Source organism: Danaus plexippus, chromosome 5 (assembly GCF_018135715.1).
Source record: "Danaus plexippus chromosome 5, MEX_DaPlex, whole genome shotgun sequence".
Lineage (NCBI taxonomy): Eukaryota > Metazoa > Arthropoda > Insecta > Lepidoptera > Nymphalidae > Danaus > Danaus plexippus.
Window position 1 is genome coordinate 2,546,177 of NC_083539.1, and position 19,388 is coordinate 2,565,564.

The 19,388-nt window shown below is 29.5% G+C and overlaps 2 protein-coding genes across 4 annotated transcripts; both read right to left on the reverse strand.

The window, feature by feature from the left end:
* Positions 1-768: 768 nt before the first annotated feature.
* LOC116769029 (eclosion hormone) lies at positions 769-3,795 on the reverse strand. Of its 3 annotated transcripts, none has more exons than XR_009753924.1 (3): positions 3,658-3,795; positions 3,153-3,248; positions 769-1,082 (listed from the first exon to the last, which is right to left on the reverse strand). XR_009753924.1 is itself a non-coding variant. In XM_032660004.2 (2 exons), the coding sequence occupies exons 1-2, from the start codon at positions 3,235-3,237 to the stop codon at positions 907-909; spliced, it is 261 nt and encodes an 86-aa protein (XP_032515895.2). In that variant the 5' UTR covers positions 3,238-3,318; the 3' UTR covers positions 769-906. The 3 variants fall into 3 exon arrangements, 1 of the variants encoding a protein (XP_032515895.2); XR_009753925.1 differs by having other exon boundaries at positions 3,329-3,789; XM_032660004.2 differs by lacking the exon at positions 3,658-3,795 and having other exon boundaries at positions 3,153-3,318.
* Positions 3,796-10,420: 6,625 nt separating this feature from the next.
* On the reverse strand, positions 10,421-16,843 carry LOC116769047 (tektin-2-like). Its single transcript, XM_032660025.2, has 7 exons — positions 16,689-16,843; positions 14,871-14,995; positions 14,123-14,339; positions 13,660-13,874; positions 12,822-13,044; positions 12,245-12,468; positions 10,421-11,145 (listed from the first exon to the last, which is right to left on the reverse strand). Exons 1-7 carry the CDS (start codon positions 16,767-16,769, stop codon positions 10,953-10,955), a joined length of 1,278 nt encoding a protein of 425 aa, XP_032515916.1. The 5' UTR covers positions 16,770-16,843; the 3' UTR covers positions 10,421-10,952.
* Between the last annotated feature and the right edge of the window lie 2,545 nt (positions 16,844-19,388).

Consider the following 19,388-nt stretch of genomic DNA (forward strand, 5'->3'; position numbering starts at 1 on the left):
TCCTGATGATGCATGCATGCATGTCAGTTGAAATAAAAGGCCGAAAGTATTTTAGCGGGAAAAATTGTTTTTTAATCTGTACCCATTAGGTTACTAAAATAAAACTGAAAAATCCAATATAAAAATGTATATCATGGATTTAAAAGTAATGTCAATTAATATATGGTAAAGGAAGAGGAAGTAAGAGAACTAGAATATAAAACAATTAATTTAAGAATAAAACTCGACCGCATAAATTGCCAATTTAAAGGATAGAATTAAAAGGCGGAAGCAAGAAAAATATTACTATGCCCTTTTTGGGGAAACTGTTGCCGTTGTTATGATATAAAATAAATCAATTTAAAATCAGAAACAAATTAAAATCGGTTTGTCAAACAACACGCTTTATAAAAGTTACTTTAAAACTCATAAAATTTCACATTCTATTAATATTGTAACATATGAACGTGGAATTTAAGTTGGAGAATAAGACGCGTACATTTACTACATAAAATGTTATAGAAACATTTTAAATTATTAAAAATAAATATTATACACACTACCATAATTTTAAGACATATTACGTCAAATCTGAACAGATTTCTTAATGTCATTAAATGTCAAACATAGTGACATTTCTATTCTGCTATTGAAGTTAAAAATTAAAATAACAATTATGGTCGAGACAACCGTTCGGCCATAGTGTTTTCATATGACTTAACAAGTTAACAATTTAGATATTAATTAATTGTATAAAGGTGGATAAATAAAAGAATTTTACTCTTCTGTATAGTTTTTTATTACGCTTATATTATTTTCCCTGTAAATTAGTAATAATAAAACTAAAATTAAAGTATAAATGCTTTGGTATTATCACGAAATTCGCAATGGAACTTCGATAAAGGTGAGTATTCGGAGTTTCGATTTTTATAGCTTGTTGAGGAATGGGGAAATGGAAGCGAAGTCTTCACATTCAGGTATAAGTTTCCCCCTGTATTTATAGCAGGATTCCCCGCAAAGTTGTCCATTAAACCACGTTCCAAGCATCTTTCTGCACAGAGCGCAGTTTTCCATACATATTTCGAGAGGTTCATAGCTTGTAGCTGGAAGAAATATATTAATTTACAACTGCAATAAAATATAGTTTCTATATTAAATTACAAAACATAATTGTGTATAATAAATTTTGATTTTCTGTGTATTTTTCGATAAAATCTATTTTTAGGATTTTTGCACCTCGATAGGAAAAATGGAATCCTAGGATGACTTTTTGAGTGTCTCATTTTTTTTCTTCCAGAACGTTAATAGAATACCTTACCGGCTAATCTAAAGATAATGCCTCTTATTAAATGCTTTTATAAAACTTTTTGACAATCACAAAAATTTCAATTTTATAGAACTGTTAATTTGTAGTCAAATTCCTTATTTACAGTGAGTAAACTGTTAATTTTTAATTTTTCTGTTAATTTTTTTGTTAGAAAGTCGTTGGGAGGTTTCTTTATTTACTCAACAATTAAATTAAACAGCAACCTTTTGATCTGGAAATTAGACTTTTGTCCCAATTTTTACCCCAGATGTCTTAAACGTTTTGTAGTTAGGGATTTCCGAAATCCACTTCGACAAATTACCTAATCTTCGTGCAAATTATTGCTTCACATGTTTTTCTCGTAAAACTTTGCTCATTGAAGCTCAGTTGAGGTCAAGTGTAAGTTGATGAGGCGAAATTGCATAACAACGAAAGTAAACCGGCGAATCACGAATTGGGGTCATTGTCTGTGGCGTTTTCGCATTGATTGTTTACAATCTAATCGCTATTGCAATTATAGATGGTTATATTATCTAAATTATGGCTTCTAGATAAATATAATTAAAATCTTTTTATTTAAGTTCAGAATTAGATTTTATATCAGTACGGTTACCGTAAAAATTGAGTGTTTTTTAGTTTGGGTCAAATTTTTTACTTAGGATATTATAAAAAAGAAAATTGGAAATTAAATAACTTCAAATATCAAAGAATTTCTTTAATTTCTACTGGATCCCAAATTGTAGATAAAAAACCGTTAGTCGGAATCGGTTCAGACAGAGATATTAAATATTTATTGACGGTAAGAAAGATATTTAAAAGATTTTATATCGTTTAGATTAAGACAAAATTAATGTGAGACTGAGTTAATCAAATAATAAGTTTCGAAATTTAAAATCATATTTGTCATCGTCATAATTAAATAATTTTATGATAGATAAAACTCATTTAGAAAAGAGATCATCGACATTCGCTATTGCGTCATATATGTAAGTGAACATAAAACCTTCATACAAAACTATAGATGCAATAGGATAAAGACCGGTTATTGTCCTCTGACAGGAAAAGATTTTCTTAATGTAATCGAATAATGAGGCGAATTAATTCTTAGAACATGCTAGTAGTTACTGTAGATATGCGTTCAGGAATGTCAATAAAATTATTAGTATCCTATATTCTCTTGTTAGTGTTAATAACATTTAATTTTAGATAGATTATTTTATTATTATACATTATATTAAACTATTGTGAAAGCTGACTTTTAGATGGTTATAATTTAAAATTTGTTTTACGCCGTTATAAAGTTTAGTCAAAGTAATGTTTATGAATATTTTTTACATTAAAGATTAATCAATCCAAAATAATACAAATCATTTTAAATCTTTTTTTTTATATTAATTATCTATATTATTGTATACGAAATATAAAATGACTTACATATGTTACGTATAACTAAAATAGAATTCTGTTCATTGTATTACTTTAATAAATTAGATTTAAGATGTACTTAAAACAGTAACACTTTTTAACATGAGAATAAATTGCTCACATCTATATACTGTTACAAAAGAAAATCTCTACATTTTTGATAAGTTAGTAAAACAACGATTTAACCTCAGGTCGTCGGTTCGTTAAATAGAGCACACGGATTATTTGGTTGCAAAAGTTGCTAAAGCAGACGTATGTCGATACGGTTTGGAACAAATTACAAATGCCAGACTTTAGTTTTGGGTTTCAATTGTGACTTTAGTCTGTGATGTATTGAACATTGAAAACAGAAAGTAAGTTTAACCTTTCTTCAATATTTTACTATTTGTCAAATCATTCGTATATTACTTTAAGTATAATTGATTTTAAATAAAAACCTTACCAATTGCTGGATTTGTGTCAACTGGAATTAGACAATACTGGAGAATGCCTATGGCAAGAAGAGTGTATGCGATTTTTCCGACCATTTTGAAGTTATCTGAAACAAAACAACGTTAATATGCGTTCCAAAAAAAATAAAGATTGACAAATATTGTTATTTGTCGGTCTTATAATTACCATAATTATCATAATAGATGTGGAACTAAAGAGTTGTTCTTATTTTAATACACTATCAATCTGTCCAATTGCCGCATGGAGGTATAATTATACAAATAAAATATAAACATGTCCACAATTAGGAAGTCCAAACGTCACTGCGACCGTAGAACGAAATCCATACACAAACAACGTGGTCACAATACTAAGGAAGCTAGCAAACTTCGCGAAACCACGACGCGACAGACACTTCCTATTTTACAGCCTTATTACTTCCTTCATACCTAAATGAAACAACTATGTAAATAAAAACAGTCCGACTGCACATTACCTGCTTACGGTAGACTCACCACTTTTAAAAACATGTGCTCAAATATTCTAGGTCTGGTAATTGGGGGAATAACTGAAGACCCAAAATTGCTACATTAATTTCTTTATAATTGTTTCGGAAAATTCGTCTATCCGCGACCGTTCGTAAATGAGTCGTGCTTAAATATGATGCGAGTTCACTATGTCCGCATGGTAGCTGCTGGGTGGGGCGTTGGTACTTATCAAAACTGAACAAGAATCACCCCAGGAAGTGGTGAGAAAAATTTACATTTTATAAGGGTATATGGTCTGGGAAATATGGATATAGACCAAATTATTTAAGTTATTTAGGGATAACTGTTATCTTATATAATGTACACATTCCATTTTACATCATGACGTGCTTGGAGTGCGTTAGCATAAAACCAGTTTTTTTTGCATTATTATAAACAGTTACATAGCCTTACATGATTTGAATTCCCCCAATATATTATTTTATATTTTTGAATTAATATGCACGTTACGTTATGAACTAAATTATATAGTTGATAAAAGTCTCATACATATAACAGTCAAATTTTAATATTGAATTATGTATTTTGTATTGGCGCTGACCAAACTTTAAAAATATCCCGAGGCAATCCAGTATTGATGATACTCTGGGGTCTACATTAAAACTTTGATATAAATATATGTCGTAAAATATAGGACAAACACCATTTAAATTATTAAGATAATCACAATATTTACAAACAGTATTACAACACCGTCACAAACAATTTGTTAAGGAAGGATTCTTTAATTAACTCTATTACGTTTTAATAAGAACAGACTTGACGGAAAAATCAGCCGAAGTTTAGGACAAAGGCGATCTTTACTTCCGCGCTAGCGAACAAAAAAGTCAAATGTAAATAACCTGTAGATATGAGCAGGTACCACGTGATTGAATATCGTGAATTATTCCGATAGTTGAGTCACATGGCTGGCATACTTCGTACTTCTCCAAGGCAGTACAGGTTTTGTAACGCAATGGTCCCTTCATATTTATAATGTTTTATCGTGCAGCACACTATTTAGGAAACTCTGTCTTATCATTTCAAATCACACTTATTGTGAACACACTTCCTAATGTTAAGATTCGTAATCCTGCCGGAAAAGAATATTTGATATGATTGATTCTTTTTTTTTTTAATTTTTAAACATTTCCGCATATGAAATCATTCGATCGAAATAACTTCCAAAGAGTGGAATTAACAGCAATTTCGACTTGTAATAAGTTAATTTTATCACCGTATTGATGTGATCATTATTACTCCAAATAAAGACCGTAGACCGTATACTTAAGTTGTGGCCCTCGACACGAAATTGGATATTATTATATTTTTCCTGCACAGGTAAATAAACCCATTAAAATTGCTATCACATTAATATTTCTACTTTACACATTCGGAATTGATTGATTAATTATTACATAAGATTTAATATAACTATTGCTAAATCAAATAGAAAGTAATTGAAATTCAATTAATTAAATATAGTATCCAATTATCAAAGTTGTTCTGTTAGTTAGATTATTGGTTAACCTCTTACTTGGATGCAACTTCCCTGAAGTCTCATTAATAGTTACAAAATTTTCTGCAGAAATACTCATTAAAGTTAGAAAGTTTTTTTTTAAAATTTAGTTCTTAATTAATTATGAAACATCAAGACCGACATTATGAAAATGTTGAAATAGCTTCAACTACACATTAAATGAACCGACAGCTATTACTTTCTTTGACTTTGTTTTTCCACAATATTAATTTTCAGGAACAAAAAATAAAAATGGAGTAAGCAATAGAAAATTACGAAAAAAGCCTCTCCCCAAAGACGGAAAAGCTTTCGGAAGTCCCCAAATGTTATCCGTCTTTGTTTATGGGCGTCATTAATATTATTTAAGACTTGCTTTGAGCCGCGATTTTGTTCACACGAATTTTAGTACAACAATTGAAAATAAAAAAACCTGCCCTCTGCCGTTTTTCCTGCTATTTCACATAATAGGCATGTTTTTTTTTAATGCCCATCATTAATAAATGTTGACATGTTTCTTTATATTATCTTCTGACTTTTTATATTACGGGTCATTTTGTCACATATTTTCCATTTTACAAAACACATGCAATTAATAATAAATTAAAATATTTATAGGTAAACAAATACTTCGGTAAGCAAGTAACATACAACCTTGAAATTTAAGTCCTGAATATAAACCTGAATTTAAAATCCTAATATTAATCCTAGTAGACAATCTAATGGATAGTATATATATCAATATCTGTATTAATTAGAAATCCTTTAGGATAAAAATAAAACTTACCGAAAGTAACTTTATAACGATGAACCGAAGCTTGAATGTGACATTATTCAGGATTGCAGGCTTTTTATAGTAAGGTTCATCCATTTTCCCAGCGAACCGTGTCCGAACACACCAGGAGGCTGCTTTATCCTGTATAATTGGATTGTAGAATGGGAATGAGCGAACAGTAATTCTCTTGAACCTAATATTACTATTGTTCTTGCTATCTCTTCAGGAATATTAATTAAATTCGGATGACGCAGTCACGTTTATTTAATAAATTAGTTTCATTTTATTGTTTCCAATTAGTAAAGTGGTAAATAAATAAAAAAATTAAAACTGTTGCTTTGTTCGTGAAAGTCTTCAGAAACCTATATACTACTATTTACTAATTAATAATTATGCGGGATATGTTATATCAGATTTGACATCTTAAATCCATTTGTTGTTGATATTTTTAAAATTAAATACACGTTACTAATGATGGAAATTTCCTTGGCTTGTCTTAAAAGAAAATGAAACGTGTATGAATATAAATTTTAATATATATTTATCAAGTAGCTAAAAAAATGAATTATGTTGTAATTTTACCAGAAAAGTATTCAAACGTTTTTTTAAAAAGGGTCTGAAGTTCCAACAAATATTTTATAATGAAAAATACTATCATGGAAATTCTATCTATTCCAGATTTTAGAGCCAGATTATTTTACATATTAGGTTTCCTTAATTGCATTCATACCCCTATTTATATTATTTTATATGTAAACCATTGACAGCTTATGAAGAGAACAATTGTTATGATAATCACAAACGTTATGTTGAATAAAATAGTATATATTAATTAATAATGGAATGCTTATAAGTATAAATTTTCATACAGAAATGTAATTTAAATTTAATTATATTTATAGGGACTCTATATTTTATGTATATATTTGCAAAATTCATATTAACATCTTTTTAATGTAACTGTAATGTGGGTAGTTTTCAATAAATAAAAAAAATATAATTTCTCAAAAAACGCCATGAAAAATGAATTCACAAATATGCACCGTTAAACAAAGAGACGAAACCTCTTAGCATGCAATGTATTCACCGTGCGGGTGCCGGGTCCATTGCGTTGCAGGGAGTGGAGCTTCAACAGTGCCTGGGACTTGCGACCCAGGTGTAGGTTTAAGGGGCACCTATCTAACGCGCGTTAAACGCTCACCTCCACTGTCCAAGCTCCTCTCCCTACCTAACCATATTTTAAAGCATAAAAAAACTACTGAAGTAATAAGTAATTGTATTTATGGATTTTTTTAATATTTATAAATTATGGATCTTGATGTAACCAAAATAAGTTATTTATTAAGTCATCAATAATATTATTTAAAATAATAAAAATGTAAAGCAAAATTTTTTTTCAAATAAAAGTTGGGTTTAAAAATATAACACCTCTTGTTTCGTATTCTTATTTTTTATAAAATAAAACAATAAAGTACAGATATAATATTTGAAAAATATATAAATATAATAAGTGAAATAAAAGAGAATTAAAAAGTTATTGAATAATTACCTTTCTTAAATAAAAATTTAATGTTTAGATGGTGTGTAGTTAGGTTAAATAATAAGATGAAATAATGCATATATATTTATATTTTTATGTTTATTTTACGTACTAATTACTTGTTTTTCCGTTTTTCATAAAAAACTGCCTAATGGGATCAATCCCACATTTTAGACCTAGATTTTTAAAACATCTTTCATTAAGTAGACAGTGATGTGAAAACAGATTCCAGAACGACTTGCCAACGATAAAATAAATGTCATAAAGATAAACTATCAAACATATTTTGAAGTTTTAATTAGTGGTTTTAAAAAAATACAACTATAAATGCTTTTCCGTAAACTATTAGTAAAGCTAGATAAAGCCATAATTTCGTCGAAAAGTTAAAATTAAAATAAGTTATTTTAAAAGACTGTTATGATTTTTTTATAGGCGTAGTGCGTTTACCACCATCAGCTTCATTTCAGATGCCATCTGATGAAATGACTCACTAGATATTCGGTTTATATAAAAAATCAATTTTTTTTCTTTAATTTCTATTAAATTTTATTTAATATTGTTGTTATTTTAAATGTTCCCTACGTTTAAATATAAACTCAGGGTTGTAGGGCACTTTCACTGTGTAATCTAGAACTTCAGTCATTTTGCGATATAAAAAAATATTATACAAAGTTAATCCCTGCAGTGGGATGAACTTTTGAAATTATGTATTTCTTGACTTTATAATCCCTTTATTATGGTTTGTTACTTTCTTTTTAAACTTTCTGAAACGATTTCTTTAATCCTTGAATTTCATAATAATTATATTTTAATTTAGTTTTTCGTTAATAATATTCGATATTTCAATAAAACTACCACTAGAAGTCTATTAATTCGTGGAATTTGCTAAATATATTTCAAATAAAGTGTCATTAACATTTAAGTGTATCCTTGACAATATTGAACAATATGACAGAAACAGTAAATTGAATTTTGCATTATATATATTGCATTTTAAATGTTTAAAAATATTTTACCATCAGTATAAATTTTATTTGTTTTGCGAACACAATTGTGTTTCACATTTCTGTTACCGCATTATTTGCAATGCGGTAACAGAAATAGCCCCTTGTAGGTATTTATAGTCCGCATTTTCTTTTATTAAAATGTATATTTGTATAGTTCATCGCTATTGGCAGTAGAGCGTCAAATGAAAAGCCTGAAGTTGTTTGTTTCAGTTTCGAGGCCTAATATACGTCTTAACCGTCTTCCCGTCGTGTAGGTAAATCTTAATGAGATCTAAGATTTTCGCGAGTATTCATTTATGTATTCCGTGATCACGGTTGCTGCAAAGTAACCGAAACGTCGGGATTATGTAGTTTTTAAATAAAAAAATCCGCGTAGTAAATCCGAATAATACTAGTGTCATTTAGGTAAATCTTTGCAAAAATTTTATATTTATTTAGGCTATATTCTTTGTATATTTTTGCACCATGTCGTGACTATAAACTTTCACAGAGCCCCAACGTGTTTGCTTAAAGTTGAATTAAGTTATTTCTTGTATTTGATTACATTTAAAGAGTATTCTCGGTACAGAGTAATCTAATAATAATAAACATAAAAATTACTTCCCACCAATACTTATTCAACAGCCGTGAGGCAACTGCTATAATAAATTTGTAATTAAATGTTGAATACAAGATACAATTTAAATAAAACCTCCTAGTATTTTTTTTTTGCTGATTAACCTTTTTTTTAAATTTAGTATTAATCAAGGAATACTTATAATTCAGTGGTAATTTGACCTTTAATCATAATTTATTACCATTACGTCAACTATACATTTGAAAAGCAAAGTGTGTTATAAAACACTTCCGGTCCACATTGAACCAGCGCTACCTGTCGCGACTTGTAGCAAGTTTTTGTTTCTGATCAAGATTCCGATAATAGTCGATTTAAGTTTACAGTTACATTCAAGGTTTGCATTTTTCAGAGTATATATATCTGTCTGGGTGTGTGGGGGCGGGGAGCAGGTTACTCTTGACCCATATTAGGAAAACTTGTGAAGTGTTTCACGGTGACCAAAAATTATACTTCACTTATCATAGTTTTGTCCAACACAGGATGAAAGCTCGTTTCTACAGCTTCTGAGTTTATCACTACGTATTATAGTGGCTTTGCAAACGCTGTCATATTAAAGATTCTTAAGAGATATTTGTATACCTACAAGATCTTAACCTCCAGCTCTCTCGGACTTCTGAAATTAGTTTTCTACAGACCCAAGGGAGGCTGTTGCGGCCGAAAGGCAGGTATTTAATGCTCTGTATTAAGTTTTGTAATGAAACTCGCAATAACAGCAGAGAAAGAAAAAAATCCAAACTGAGTAACTTATAACAGCGACAGTGTTAATAACTTATGTAGCAATTTTTTTTAGTGAATTATATTTTTAATAGAGACCAAACCATAGTCTAGTCCATTATCTTTTATGGCCTACACCATAAAAGAATATGGAAAGAAAAAAATGTGAAAGTATATAATTATGCTCATTATTATCTTGCCTAGAAGTTGTCTGTTTATTATTCTTGTTAGGGAAAACACTTGAGAGAAAAAAAAGGCTTCTCCCACTGTAGGTGGTGTGAAAATAATCCACAATAAAGGAATAATAAAGTCGGAGTGGTAAAAATGCTGATATTATTGCTATTAAAAATTATACAATAAAAATTGAAATTCATAAAATGAAACAAATTTTAAGATGAAAAACTATTCCTAGAAACACAAGATTGCTCTTACGTCATTTTACTGTAAAAAAATCGCTAAATTGTATTTATAAATTTTTGTCATTAAAAAAAGTGTAAAATTCAAATAATTTCTGTAAGACATAAAAAAATGTTTTTATGGACTATAAGCATGATTTGTACAAAATAATTTAAGATTTAGGATCTTGTTATTATCAAGTATTTTATAAATATAAAACTTTACTCTTAATGATTTTATCCCTATGTTTGGGTTGGATTTCTTTTGGCTTGTAATTTATATACATATATTTATATTTATATATTTATATTTAGTAAGATTATCTCTTACTATAGTTATTGTTGTCATAAATAATTTATCAAAATATTTTCCTAGTAAAAATACCATGGTTACAAAAAAATATTCTACGGAATTCATAGAATATGACTATCATTATTTTCAGTTCAGGATGTTTAAATTGTTAAGGTTTTAAATGAAATCTATATATAAAGTTTAAAAAGTCTCTAAACTATCGACTATCATTTCATTACTCACTCCTCTAATACCAAACCTTATAAAATCTTACGAAATAAGAATACAATATATATCAATCTAATTTATGAATTCGTGGTAACAAAAACGGCAATATAAAATTTGTGTCCATGACCGAAAAAATAAAAAGTTTTTATCAAACACGACGTACATAAAATTTTGCCAAAATATTTCAACAACCTGTGATATTATGCCTCAACTTTCGGCAGTTCGTCTTGTATGCTAGCGAGTATCAAATTTTTGTCAGTGCCCTGTGGTTTCTTTGGCTCTAAGGCTTCCCTCATTTCAAGGGCCTGAGTGTCAGTTTCCAATGACTGCTCCTTATCGCTAAGATCTATGGCAATCTTTATCGAGGCAGCCTCTAGAGCGTTGTATGTGGCCCTGTTAAACAAATAAAAACAATCATTCATACATTTCTTTGTTTCATGCAATTGGTACTAATACTAAAACTTTTCTTTATGTTGGCTGTTATAACCTATTTTTTACTTTGAACAGTTTTTAATTACATTAACAACAAGACCAAAACTGTTTTCCAGTATTAAATGCATGCACTAAGCTCAATATTTCATTTTGTAATTCCTCTCAGAAATACATGTACATTACAGCCATTAAGAGTCATAATGACGGGAACAAAGTGAAAATTGTTGAAAAATTGTTGTAATTAAAACTGTAAAACTCGGTAAAGTACATAAATTAAAGCGGATTTAATTAATGACCGGGTTTTAGTTAATTCCTGCGAACACAAAGCAAACAATGTGCAAATGAATGCCGGTCCATAGAGATATATTCTTATTTGGTCCGTGGCTTTGGAGACGTTCCAAAAAGGATGCTTCCAAGCGTTCCATTACAAACGCAAAGCTCTTACAATCAATGTTTCCAAAGTCTTGTGTTGTGTGTTTTGTTGCTCAGTGCATTTGTACTTACTATAACTTCACGGACCTACATTTCGATTTAGTAACAGGAAAGTTCCGAGTTACAACTTTCTGGTATGCCATTATACGTGGAAAGGTGTTTTATGAAATGGTTTTTGTCTATTTTTATCGTCATAAATATGTGCATATTTTTCATTAGAACGTGTAAAGCTCATCGAATTATAAGAATACTTAAAACATAAAAACTCCCGTATGTAAAACCGTTCAAGTCGAATATAAAAATTCAATTTGAATTTTTGTTAGACATAATCTCCTGAAATTGTTCGAAGTCCGGTTTGGTTTAATTTTACTACAAGCTCTCGTTGATTCAAGAACGTGCTCACAATTTCTGATGTTTTTATTTTGAATAAAAAATACACGATATTCATTCCACTTTGTTATCGTCCGACTCTTATAATGTTTTCTACGTTTACCTGAATAATTCCGATGTATGTTTTTCGTGTTATTGAGATTCAATGTATTTTAAATTGATTTTCGCATTTCATATATTTTTACAATCTATTTAAATGGCAGGCTATACGGTTACAGGTTTTAATACAAACACTCACTTAGCGCAGTCCTGTTTTTCCTGCAGCTGACGGATCGTCTCTCTCAGATTACGTACTTCTTCTTTTAAGCCGATATCCGCCTCATCTGCAGCAAGTTCCACTCCCGGTCGGTAACCACGCGTTTCTAAACGAGTTTCGGCTACTTTTAATGCATTAACTTTGTCTGCGAACTGTTCGCCTATAGTCTTTAGTTCTGTTGCCAGTTTGTCCATGTTTTCTTCCATCTAAAAGAAAAACATTTAAATAAATATAAAGTGCCTTCATTGTGCTGAAATTCAAATATTTTTTTTTATTTTAATTGCATACAATTGTTTACTGCTACTTTTGTGAACCCTAAAGTAACATGTATTATTTTTTCCTAGTTTATTTCTTCGCTATTATGAATGACATGTATGCAAATTAAATATAATTATAGAAATAGAGAAAGAAAAATAAAAGAATGATTTATTATAAAGTTTGGAATAAAATGTGTACCTGTATTTTCGGTATCGTGTCGCGTAATCATTAATTATTATTTATATATGAGAGAACAATATTTCAGATATAATATTCATAATATTATTTCCTTCTAAAATACCTTCAGCTTCTGCCACTGTAGTTCATTTCTGGCTCTCTGGGTGTCATATATCCGTCTTCTCATCATGTAGTTGGTAACGTCCGTTTGAGCTCGCAGAGCGTTCCTTGCCCGACCACGTGCCACGAACAGCGACTCTCTTAACCTCAGAGTATCTTGAAGCTCGTCGACCGCCATCTTCTTTGTTGCTTCGCATTTATCCAGCCATTGTTCGTATGTTATCATTCTGGTTGAATTATTAATAGTTTTATAGCTATACGCTTAATTATTAACTTTTTTAAAATATTCGCATAAAACGTATTACAATTATGAATTATATAAATTTATTGTATAGCCTGCATGTTTTTTTTCATGTTGATCTATATTATTGTAAAGTTTAATTCAAAACCCAGTTGTGTTTGAACGATTTATGTAAACACATATATTGTAAGCTTAAAATTTTACGATTAGAATATTGGTTGTATAATAAGAAAATAACAGAGTTATGTTAAAACTACTCTAGTGGACTGACGGAAATCTCATAGTCTCCTAATGGCACCCGTATGATAAGCCGACTTCGAAATGCGCTTCCAAAATTGAGGAAACTTTTATAATAAATTTGGTTTAGCTCTTAATGAAAATTTTCGAACTAGGATCAAATTCATTCATCATAGAATAAAGGGTTTTAGATGGTCTTTGTTTAGTGATTTATCTAGACTGTAAAAGTAACGAACAAAAGGCAGTAAATCCCTTTATATAAGTATTTATTTAGAATATCTCTGAAACTGATTAAGTTTGGAGGTTTCAAAAACATATCATGCATCAGTTAATGTTGTTTTTGATTATTTTCAGTCATACTTACCTATTTGGATTCTTAAGTGAATCGGTTTTGTAAGTTATGTTGGCGCTGTTCTTCTCCAAACTAAGCATGTCTTTGTCGATCTGTAAAGCCTCATTTTTGTCATTGAGATCTAGTTGTAATTTAAATTTCACTACTTCCAACTTATTAATTTTCTCCCACGCCGATTGACATCTATCTATCAGCATTTTCTTATTACTTTCCGTTACACATAGTTCCTGTAAATATCATATTAATACATTATAAAATAATCTCTGGGCTTATACACAAGTTACATATATCGGAATGACTTGAAGGTGACACTGAAAAAATTTTACTCCTTTTAGCAATTTAGTAATTGTTTCTTTAGAATAGTTCTAGGAAATTATCTTTGTAGAAGTAGAAGCCATAAAATTAAGAAACATCTGGTAGTGGTTTTTTTGACAAATGAAAAATGTGTTATATGTGTATGTGATGTAAGCAGAACCTTTTTTAATTCAGTGTCAGCGAGGTCATAAGTAAGCTCACTGCTCCTCCTTCCGTCTCTGTTTGATAGACATTCGGAGCAAACGAGTAACGGCATATTCAATTGCTCCAACTCCCTCTCTGTGGATGCTTTTTCTTCTTTCAGAGCACTCATTTCTCTATCTAAGCGATCTAAAAGCTCTTGAAGGGTTGATTTCCATTGTTCTATTTCATATACTCTGTATATAAAATGCACTACCATGAAATGATATTTAAAGAACACTTTTTAAATAAGATTTTATCCGAATTTTGTTTAATAGTATTCTCGTTAAAGCGTCGAGAGCATGATTAATTTATATGAACATTTAAATGATTCACTGGAAATGAAAAGCCTCTGGCTCTACATATAACTGATGAATTACTCATATGTTTATGGTTTGTTTAAAAGTGAATTTTAATTCTTCTATTTAAAGAGGCATTTTTCTGTTTGTGACTTTTATGATTTTCTCAAAAACAATCCAATTTGAGTGGGGGTACTTTGTTTACACGAAGTACTGAATGCAATGAAATATATTCACTTTGATATTATTTCATTACTTCTTACTACTTATGTTCATTTACTTTGGCATTGCTTCTTTTAAAAGTCTTTTTTCTAACTGAATTTATATACTAGTACGTGTGTGATGTGACGGTATTTGTTTCTGCTTGACGATATCGTAATTAACTTTTTCATTAGTTAAACGAACTGAAAGGACGATATAATATATTACCTAGCTCGCAATCGGTTATTATTATGGTAGCTATCCCATTCTGTCTTAATTCTAGTTTCATTGCGGAGTTGATGTGCGCCGTGTCGAAGGTCGAAGGCATCGGCACGTCTAGTGTCTGCCGTCACCTGTGACCGATATAAATTTAATTTAGTTAATAATAAAGGTACTGATTTCAAATTAGCGGAAAGTATCTTAGATTGTCACTTATAAGTGTACTTTTTATGACCTTTAATTATCTATTCGAGAAATTTTCATTTATTTTTAAACAACATTAAAGGTCAATTTTGAGCACATTATACGTTCCAATCACATATTCCATTATATAAATTTGAATTCCCATTTTAGTATTGTCTTTCTCACCTCAATATTATTTGAAATACATGAAAGCATCGAACAGTCGTGATGAAGTTTATTTTTGCTTTATATTCTTAAGTGAAAGTGACATTTATGGAGAATGAGTTCATATTATCAGCTTAAATTAATTATACAACACCAAAAAATAATACACATTTAAAATTCAGTGAAACGAAAAGAAATTTTTACAATCTATAATTATTCTTCAACAATCCAGAAACCGTGCTAAAGTCGTATTCATATTATTCAAACTAAAAATTGAGTTCTGAAGATTTCTGAAATCTTTTCACAGAGGGCTTGAGAGTACTACGGAAGACACGTAAAAGTTTTCTAATTTGTTGGAAAAACAGTCGTAAAATTATTATAAAAGAGCGTACCTGAGACGCAATGTTCAAATGAGTGGCGCAAATTGAACCTCAATAAGTTTAACTTTTTAAACGCTCTCTTTGAACATATTGTATAAATAATATATATGTATATATAAAAATTCAGAAAAGCAATTTTCATCGGTTGAAATTAAGATTGAAAGAGTATTTCAATCCAATTACGGTTACGATTGTGATCAACACTTAATATTTTTTTTAAGGACTCAGTTTATTTATTAATATTAAAAACCGATTGGTTTCCTAACAAGAGTAGGTGGGTATTTAAAAAGTACACAGGGCTATGATTTATTTAATTTAAGCTACGTTAAAAACTACACGATAAGTAAAAGATAAAGACAGACAGATCAGAGTTTGATATTTATTAAGGTTTTACAATTTACATACTATCATCTATCAGAATCAAAAACTGTATCAGTTGTTCTTAAATAAGAAATAAAATTTCCCATTTCGTATTCGACACCACATTCCAGTTTACAGTTTCATAGTGTATTTGCTAAAGTCTCTCGAATCTCTTCTGTAGCACGAAACGTTACATTCCCATTTTGTAGGGTTTAAAAAGTTACATGAGCAGTACCAGTGAGTTCCCATTTTATTTTTAGTTTCAATACACGAGAATATTTGTTCGTATCCCTATCTCATACGGATGCATATGTCTTAATTGCTTATATAATAAATGTTTTAAAATTACAATCACAGCAATCAAGATAGTTCCATAAAAATTAAAGCCTATATTGTGCTCTCAACTCAGAGTTTCACATCCAAAATAAAAAACAGAAATATGTTCTGTTTATTTAGTAAATTTTTTTGGGACCATTGTCTAACTTAACTTAATTTTTAATTTGATGTTATATATTCAGTCTAATAAAACTAATATTTTCGGATTACTACGAGTTATATTAAAACTTCATACTCCCGACGTTTCAGTTACTTTGCAGCACCCGTGATAATCAGAAAATTTTAGTTTTATTTAAATGAATACTCGCGAAAGTCTTAGATCTCATAATTATATAGTCAGTCTTGAGTAGAATTTTGATGTCTATAGACATTTAAGAAATATTCTACTAAAGGGAAATATCACCTGCAAGCCGTAGAGTCTGGCATCCCAATCCGGTAGACTTAGATGGGGTAGAGGTTTTTCGAATGTAACTACAGATTGCATGCTTCTAATTTATGAGAATATATACTTCAAAAACTTTTAAAAGCCTTGTTTAAATGAGTTAATGTCATGTTGCTTATAATTCCAAATTCAATTTTGATTTCTTTTATCACTATATAATTTTATTCATGAAGGTTTTAGTAAAAGGAGATCGTTTTTAAGAACCGTAAAAGAATAATTTGAAGAATATGTATGTAAATAAGTAAAGTATTGTTTAAAAAAAATATTAAATAAATATTAAACATATATTGCCCACTCAAAATAACAACTTATTATATATATGTTTGATTAATTTATAATTTCCTTTATATAGTTCTCGCGATAATGTTAATGACAGGCAGAATAAACATTGGAAAATCAAATTGTTGGACGGTTTATCTATCTGGTTATACTTATGTGGCCTTTATTTGTATGTATATGATTTCACGTTGAAAGTTCTGATCCAAATGGTACAGCGAGTAACAACTTCATCAGTTCAGTTTGGGGGGAGGGCAACACTTTCAGTATAACTCATTCTGTTATAATTCATTTGTTCGAGATAGCTGTATCGGAACGCACAAGATGTAAAAAGCCAAAGATGGATCCGACGATATCACCAAAAATGAAAAATGTAATTAACAATATGACACTTTTCCAAAGAAGGAAACGACAAGAATAGTAAAGAATAAATACATGATATGAAAAAACTCAAATAAGCAAGTTTAGAGATGTGAATTATTTTAAAAATTTAAGGATGTATTTGAAATACAACTGCCTACTGTTTTTTGTTTTACAATACTTCCTTTATTATTTTATTTACTACTAGGTATACAGCTTCGCACGGGCTCTTTACAAAAAATATAAAATACCCTATTATTATTGTTTTGAGAATTATTAACCTTATATTATGATAACTTTCAAATGGTACGCCTGATTTAAATGATTAAAAAAGTAATTTACAGATACTGATATAGGCTTGAAAACGAAGTAATTTATTTTGATAAGACTTAATACCGTTTTTATGTAAATAGCTTTCTAATAAATGCTTTAGGAATGACAATTTTTAAAAGTTGTAAAATGGATATAGTATGTTATCTTTAAGGTATAGACATACATATGCCACCGCGAATTTTTCTGTAGACCTATATAAAATACACAATTCCACCATATATTGTTTTGTTATATGTCAAAGACTTTAGGCAGCGTTTTCGTTAAAAACAATCAGAAGGCTCTCATATTTTCCCGACATCTTCAACAAATATCGTTAATGTACACACAAGTAAATACAAAAACTTAACAAATTATATACTAAAATCATCCTCGAGAATCACGCTATCGATTGGTGATAACTGTTTGATAATTGGTGCAGTAGTTTGTCCGTTTATCGCGAACAGACAGACAAACAGAGGCGGTGGGGGACTTTGTTTTATAATATATATATATGATATAATATGATGATTGATATTGATTATATTTGAAATGCTTAGTACAAATATTTTTTATTTGTAAGTCACAAATGTTTGTTAGATTCTTTAATTCCTTTATCTGTTTTTTTATTTTTATATTCAAAATGAATTCATTTCTAAATCTGTTTAACATATTTTGCTCCTAGAAAATTTCTTTTTTCTTTTTGTGGAGTTAAAGAAGTGATAAGGTTTTTTATTCGAAAAATCTATTTTAAATATAATTCTTATATGTTTTGTATTAAAATCCATTTTAAATAGTTAAGTAGTATTGTCTGAACAAATAGATTGAATTATTTTTTTCAGTGCTCTGGTACTGTTACTTTTTTTTCAAAATATTTAAATAGTACTTAAATATATACTAATATATATATATATAAAATATAAATATTTAAATAGTAATAGTATGTACAATTATCATACACACTTTATTCATTCGTTCATACAATGAACTATAGTTATCGTGGTACGTGCGCGGTGTGACATGTGAAGAAGTGATTGACAAGATGTACGAAAGACATTTCAATCAGCTATTGACGTGAGATTTCAACCAAAAGCCCGGGAAAACTAAATACGTTGCACCAATTTATTGCCTAAAACAAACAACTTGGTCTTAATAAAATTATTATTTTAAGGCTAGTAAATTAGTCTATAATCTAGAATTATCAGTCTAGAATAGTTGAACGTTGTAGATATTTAAAGAAAAAAACAGACAGTTATAACGAAATACTCAAATATCTTTTATTTCTGTATGCCTTCATTTTCCCGTTACGAGACAAAGGGTGAAATGGAAGTCTATTACTGAGACTCCACAGTTCACCGCCTAGCTGTTTGTTCGTCTCACACCAGACTGTATTTCATTAACCGTGATAGTTATACAGTTAAATTTCCATAGTATAAATATAGCAAAGTTTTTTTCGGATAACTAGGCGATTTTTATTCTGTTTACTCTTCAGCAACAGTGATAACGGGAAGAGGAGGTGAGAGTGTATTTCACTCTATGTATTTTTGTTAAGCTATAATAAAAAATAAATATTTAGGGGGTCTGCAATAAATCTTTTCCCCCGTTTGGATGGATAATGTAAAGAAATCTTTCGAGCACGTGTCTAACTCGCATTTGATTGGTTTTATTAAAAGATACATTAAATAAATTTCATTGATTTTTTTTTACATCTCTATT

What these genes read in the sequence shown, in the direction of transcription:
- LOC116769029 (XM_032660004.2), bottom strand. Translation starts at nt 3,237, where the DNA reads ATGGTCGGAAAAATCGCATACACTCTTCTTGCCATAGGCATTCTCCAG. An exon ending in TGACACAAATCCAGCAATTG is followed by an intron (nt 1,083 to 3,152) that starts GTAAGGTTTTTA and finishes TATTTCTTCCAG; the next exon opens with CTACAAGCTATGAACCTCTC.
- LOC116769047 (XM_032660025.2), bottom strand. Translation starts at nt 16,769, where the DNA reads ATGCAATCTGTAGTTACATTCGAAAAACCTCTACCCCATCTAAGTCTA. An exon ending in TCACTTAAGAATCCAAATAG is followed by an intron (nt 13,045 to 13,659) that starts GTAAGTATGACT and finishes TAATTCAACCAG; the next exon opens with AATGATAACATACGAACAAT. An exon ending in GAAAAACAGGACTGCGCTAA is followed by an intron (nt 11,146 to 12,244) that starts GTGAGTGTTTGT and finishes TTTGTTTAACAG; the next exon opens with GGCCACATACAACGCTCTAG.